Source organism: Mesitornis unicolor, unplaced genomic scaffold (genome assembly GCF_000695765.1).
Source record: "Mesitornis unicolor isolate BGI_N332 unplaced genomic scaffold, ASM69576v1 scaffold15450, whole genome shotgun sequence".
Lineage (NCBI taxonomy): Eukaryota > Metazoa > Chordata > Aves > Mesitornithiformes > Mesitornithidae > Mesitornis > Mesitornis unicolor.
The window spans coordinates 17904-24661 of record NW_010157793.1 but is presented as its reverse complement, the minus strand read 5'-3'; the positions used below and the strand labels follow the sequence as shown (position 1 = coordinate 24661).

The 6758-nt window shown below is 36.6% G+C and overlaps 1 protein-coding gene across 1 annotated transcript in view; it reads right to left on the bottom strand.

The window, feature by feature from the left end:
- Positions 1-3749: 3749 nt before the first annotated feature.
- Positions 3750-6758, bottom strand: part of YES1 (YES proto-oncogene 1, Src family tyrosine kinase) — a 13037-nt gene continuing 10028 nt past the window's right edge. The window contains exons 8-11 of the mRNA XM_010181405.1: positions 6042-6118; positions 5543-5696; positions 4835-4966; positions 3750-4054 (exon numbers count right to left, since the gene is read on the bottom strand). Of these exons, the coding sequence (XP_010179707.1) occupies positions 3846-4054; positions 4835-4966; positions 5543-5696; positions 6042-6118 (572 nt within the window). The 3' untranslated portion in view covers positions 3750-3845. The remainder of the gene's footprint in view (positions 4055-4834; positions 4967-5542; positions 5697-6041; positions 6119-6758) is intronic.

The following is a 6758-nucleotide window of genomic DNA, read 5'->3' as shown; positions in this document are numbered from 1 at the left end:
TCCCTCCTCCCCCTCCCTCTTCCCCTCTCCTGTGCTAAGGGAGAAGCAGGGAAGCTGACATTTCTCCAGCCAACTCTCCACTCTCACTGTATGTGCCAGTATGGAAAAGCAGAGAAATAATAAAAAACCTGATCCTTGAGCAAGTGCTTAAGCCTGTGGCTGCGGGTGAAGTCCTGCAGGGGTTTCTGCTCCCCACTCTTGACAACCACCTGTATACGACCCACCAGCTAACCAGAACTTCTGTTCAGAGTCCAGGTTTTACACTCGAGGCCATTATATAAAAAATAGATACAACCATCCCATTCCCATCTACTGACTCTTCCTCCCACCCTGTCTTGCAAAGGTGTCTGCCAGAGATGGACACCATGAGGTTTCCCAGCCCGACACTGCCTGCCAGCCTCCTGCAGCACCTGGGGGGTCAACGGCAGTCTTGTTCCTGCATTAGGATCAAGATCTGCAGTCCTTGCTCCTAACAGTCTTTTCCTGTTCAGAGCAAGATCTGCAGTCTTGTGTGGTGGGTGAAGGCTGGCACAATTACACATCTACAGCATCTTCAGAGAAAACTTAAAAATTGAGGAGTTTATTGGATTGAGCAGATCAGAATAAATAACAGAAGGGAGGGCTCATTAAGTTTAGTTGTTTATATTCATTTATACTCACTTCAGCTGTGGATAATGTGTTTTAGAATAAACAGTATCGTAGATGATTATGGGGAAGATAGCATTGTGGCTTGTTTCCACCCATCAGCAAACTCTGGGAGACTTCCCGCCCCCCCTTTTTTTTTCCCCCCCCTTAAAAATAATACTTAAAAAGACCTCACAAGGCTAGTGAAATGACAATTCAGTTGTTGCAAGGTAAGAACACATAATGTTCTTTTCATAATGCTTTATAGGGGTGTATTTTATCTAAATAGTAGGATCAGACACATTTTTATCTTTGGAAGTTTACTCAAAAATAGTATGAAAATATTCTTAAAATACTACAGCTTGAAACAATGCATGACAGAAACAATCTGCAGGCCTAGCATGCAGAATGGGTATCACAAGGTTCTGATGGACAAGAGGGAGAGTACAGATTACCAGAAATTACATGATTTTTGTCATTAAAAATAGTAAAACATTAATTACAGTACAGGAAATGCTAAAAATACAGTAAACTGCAGTTTGTAGGTTCTGTAGGAATTGTTTTAGTGCTGTATTAGTTATTGTTGAAACTCAAAACAGTAGTGGCTTCTTAATCTACAGTGGCACTGTATATACATGTCAGGACTTGTGGTCTGAGTTGTAGTGGTCACGGAGACAGGTAGCATTCAATGAATTTGAGATAAAACATCAGCTAGCACAGGAACAAATGTATAAAATTCCCTGAAAAACTGCACAGAAGTCAACAAGATAAAGCAAGAGAGTGGAAATGTGTTTGCCCTACAGCGTGGCAGGTGACTGCCCCCTGAGAGTCTACATTGGACTTGCCCTCACAAGAACCTCAAGGCTGTCTGTCTGTCTGTCACAGAGGTTAGCTTTAAGTGCAGACAGAATTGTTCTAACCCCTTCCTGCCAAGGACTTCCTTTTCACAGCAATAATGCACCATGAACTCAGCATCTTGTATGAAAGCACACGAAAATAGTTTACAGAGGATAAAAATACACCCAAAACTCATGAAGGTTTTATTCCCCTCCTTTTCCCCTCAATACGAAGGCTACTCTGCTTTTGCCCCCCTCCTGCCCCCCTCAAATAAGCAGATGCAATCAAGGAGAAATTTATTTTGAACGAATTCTGCAAAACAGTTCAACAATGCCATACCTTATAAAAATACTTAGTTACATAATTAAACTTATTACTATTTATATAAAAAGTGTGAATGTGAATTTTAAACTCTGTTAGGGTAAGAACCACATCAAGGTCTTCAGGTGAAACAAATAAATTTTCATAAACATACAAACTCTTTTGGAGAAGTCTTATAATACACAACCATTTACAATGAACACGTTCATTAAGTTAGTGTTTTATTCCTTTACTATACAAGTGTTATTACAATGAACTGTTCCATTCAGTAATTAAAAATCCAAACAATGCCAGTATAATTTTTGGCATTTTTTGTTATAACTGTATTAATACATAAATCTGTATGATTGTGTTACTGATTTTAAAATATTTAGAAAAATTAAAATTCCATTGTATTTTTTGGGTTTTTTATTATATTTTGTATGTGTTTTTTTGTTTGTTTTGTTTCTGTTTTTCTTACATAAAGCCCTTTTAAAATTTGATAACCACAGACATATAGGTGATGAGCGATGATGAGAGAAAATGAAAAATGATGGCACTGCTCTTACAAAGATCTGTTTGGGAGGTGGATTCAATGCAGTGTAAACCCATGAAGACTGTTAAGTTTAGTACCAGAACTATATTACCAGCTTTTCTGAAATTCATTTGTTGGACAGCTTTACAATGATAATATGAATTCCAACCTGGTAGCTAAGTAAGAGTTTAGTGTTTCAAAATAAAAAGTACATAAGCTTGATCAGAAATTCAAGAACCTCATGCAAACTGTTGAGTAAAACACATGATGTTATTGCTTGATATGTCAGTAGCCAGAGAAAAGAAATCTAGATGTAGTGTCAGCTGGGCTGAATGCCAGCAAATTTCAATGTCACTACATTTGGACAATATTAAATATATTTTATCCCTTTAGTTTTTAAACTTTCACATTTTTGTTTATTTTCAGTTAAATAATTCTGTAGCAAGGGCAGAAGTGGGAAGATCAACTGTGTGTAAGTGTGTCTTAATAGCTGAGAAAAGCAAAAGTGCAATCAAATCCCTGAACTGGTGACAGCTAGCATTTGTGGCACCCACCCTTGCTAACACAGACAAGCCACATGCAACAGTACCAAACCTGTCTCCAAAAAAGGACTAAAAAGTGGCCATTTACCAGCTTCGGTCTTGCTTTCCTGGTGAGCTCTGTTCAGGTGTTCTTCCCATACAAAAGCTCGCAGTTGGATTGGAGCTTACAAGATTAAAGGCTTTCCCCCCTGATTGTATTACATAGCTTCAAGTTCAAATATCATCATACGTTATCAACACAATTTTATAAAATATTACCTCATTTTCTAGTTACCTTCATTATTTTTAATTAACTATGCAGAAAGAAAAAAGGAAAAATCTCTCATGCTACTTTCCAGTTATATTAATACAAGTATTAACACAGTGCATTATGCTCTCTAATTTCACTATTGAGGTCTACCCCTTTGTCATTCCCTGTTACAATTTCTCTTTTAACCTGCCTACCCTAATTAAGTCCATGCAGGAGGAAGCTTAAAAGATCAAGACTATCAAATACAGTTGTACCATCTTTTTTTTTGGGGGGGGGTGGGGGCAGGAGGGACACACACACGTAATTTTGAACACAGGGAGTTCTACAGAACTGGAATAGACTTGCTTGGTCCCACAGAGTTCTCCTGCTTTACAAATGTCTTACCCCAAGAACACTAATTCCAGACAGCTCCCTCTTTAGTAGAATGATTATCAAATGTTGGGAAAATAAAGGATTTGAAACATTGTTTTTTCTGCTATTGTTCACACCAACACTCATTTTCTACCCTGTATTTTCAGTAAGCTTCCTTTGGACCCTGAAAATAAGTTGCGAAAATGGGAAAAAAAAAGTCATTGGTAAATTAGATTATAACACTTTAAAAGTGGTTTTGTGCAACTGCATTATGAAATTCCAGTTTGCCATTAAGAGCATGCAAAGTAGTGAAGATTTTCTTTCCTTTGATTCCTTACAGACATCAGGAATTCTTTGCAAGTCTTTTACATTTGGCAGATTTGTGCATGTTATATAGACTGCTGGCTTATAAATTGTCTCCAGGCTGGTATTGTGGTTCTGTAGCAGTAAAGTAGTCTTCCAAGAAAGACTGTATATATTCAAATGTTGGTCTCTCATCAGGGTCCTTCTTCCAACACAGTTTCATTAACTCATGGAGTGACTCCGGGCAGCCTTGAGGGCAAGGCATTCTGTATCCACGTTCCACCTGTTCCAGAACTTCCCGATTCACCATTCCTAAAAGGAAAAAAAATTAGCTTTGAATGACGTTATGCAAAGAACAGTTTCCCAAAGCTTTTCAAGTGTCTCTCTGGCCACAGTGCACATGAATCTACTGTAACACAACCTTTAATGAACATAGTTTATAATGAATGATTTTTTTTTCACATTTCCTCAAAATTATTTCATTACAGTGGTAATTTCTCAATAGCTGGCCTTTCTTCCATTTGTATGCTTTCTTATTTGCATACTTTCCCATTGCCTTGGCCCTGTCCTTTCAAAAAGGAGACTCAAGCACAAAAGCCTTCTGCCTGCCTTAGGTCCCATTAAAAGACCACTTAATTTGAAATCAGGCCAAGAAAAAGTAATTTTATAACTAGCAGAACTGCCTTACAAATTCCAGTCACAGCAAAACATCTGACAAATTATGTTACATGTTTAGTTTCAAAAACAAGTCTAGCAGGTTCACTCTGTTGATGCTCACAGTAGCCTGGGAAAATGTCAAAAGCAGAAATTTCAGGGACATATAAGAAAACATAAGGACACCCACTAATCTGAAATGAACTATCAGTCACATTTACAAATGCTATTATCATAAAAAACTTTAATGATACATAATAGTTAATCTGTAAATAAAATAAAGTAGCTTTGTGAACAAAGGAACCAATGAAGCATGATTAAATTTTTGTCTCTGCTTGTCAACTGTGCATTCTGAATGAAGGCAAAAAGTACAAAAGATAACTTCAGAAGCACAGAATACAACGAAGAAAAGAAAAATCCCTTAAATTTTCCTCTTACCTGGATATGGCACTCTCCCCTTTGTTACCAACTCTGTCAGTAAAATTCCAAATGACCACACATCTGACTTGATTGTAAACCGACCATACAATGCTGCTTCCGGAGCAGTCCATTTAATTGGAAATTTAGCTCCTACAAACATCGGAAAGACAGATATTTAATTTTCTCTGGCTTATGCATCACTTGCTTACACTTCAAAGTATTTTAAAAACAACACTGCATTCAGAAAAACTTTTGCATTTTGCTTTATTGACAAAATTTGAGGTGGTTTAGTATTTTAATAATTCGAACTGGAAACCAGTTCCAAATTAGGGCAGCAACTACTGGCTACAATTTTTAGAAGCACTTAAGACATCTCTGATTCTCAGTTAAATAACTTCCAAAAAGTAGGATGATCTTCAGAATCTGATGAGCAACCTCTCTGAAATCTCAGCTGTCTTCAAACTGTACAAGTTTTACCTGAAAAAAATCCACCACCCTAAAAACGTCTTTTTGAAAACATAAGTAAACGGCCAAATAATTTTGAACATTAAAAAGTTTACTAAAATTGCATTTAGGTGAGAGGGACACCTAAACGCAGCTGTGAAAGCACACATACATATATAATCTTTATTCATACACACAGAACACACATTCTGCCAAATGTAATAGTTCTAAGTAATCTGAAGATAACTGGTTTTATTTATTTAGAATATAAATTGGTCTTACCTTGTCTTGCAGTGTACTCATTGTCCTCTATTAACCTTGCTAAACCAAAGTCTGCTATTTTACACACAAGATTGTCTCCTACAAGAATGTTAGCTGCCCGGAGATCCCTGTGGATGTAGTTCATTCTTTCAATGTAAGCCATGCCATCAGCAATCTTAAAAAATAAAGTTTTATTAAAGATTATTTTTCATTATTATATATATTTCTCTCAAGCATTAAGCAGTATCGCTTTATTCTAGCTCCACTGTCACTGTATAAGAAATACTGCATAGCAAGAGCTTGTGACAACATCAATTAGTGTCTGGCTATACAGTATCTGCTAATTGGGAACTAGGTTGTTTCTTTTTGGCAAAATGACAAAACCCACAACAGAAGATGTAAGACAGAATAGCATACAATAGCCAGAGCACTCCATATTTACATTTAGTTGATATAACTCTATAGCTCTAAATCTCTTCTTTAAGAACAAAATACAGTTTTCTTGGTCTACAGAATTTACCTGAGCAGCCATGTCAACCAGCTGTGGGAGTTTTAAGTATTTCCCTTCTCCTTCTTTAAGGAAGTCTAGCAAGCTGCCTGTAAAAAGATTTGGGGGGGAAGGGGGAAGGGAAAAAACCAAAACATTACTTTGACCTGAAAATATGAATCATTTTTTTTTCCCCCTAGATGTTATGATTTACACATTCATCTCCCCAAATCTGTGTTTGGAAACCCATCATTTAACAGAATACACAACTCAATGACTATGCCTGTAGTTGACTCTGTCTTGATAATTAGTTTGTGCAGATTTTATCCAAGCATTTTGGAATCCATTTCAGTAATTCAGATAACTGAACACTAATAAAACAGACTGCCACTTGATGATTATACAGCAATACATAAGCATTTTCCCCAATATTCCTGGTACCTTCCTAGTTGGACTTTTTTCCACAGTGAGATTTATAATTAAAGAAAAAAACCCTTCCTATCCATTACTTACATTTTTCTGCCAGCATCCATTATATAATAGAGAAGTTATTCTGAAATGGTAGCTTTTATTTTGTTGTTTTTTCTTCATATCTGCACTCTTTATGATACACTATCTTCTCCCACTTATATAACGCAATGATGTCCAGAACATTAAAACATGAGTAGTATTTGAAATTAGTCCCAAGGACTTGCGCTCCTTTTCAGACGGTAATCTTCATATGTGTGGTAAAACTTTGTCTCTGACATA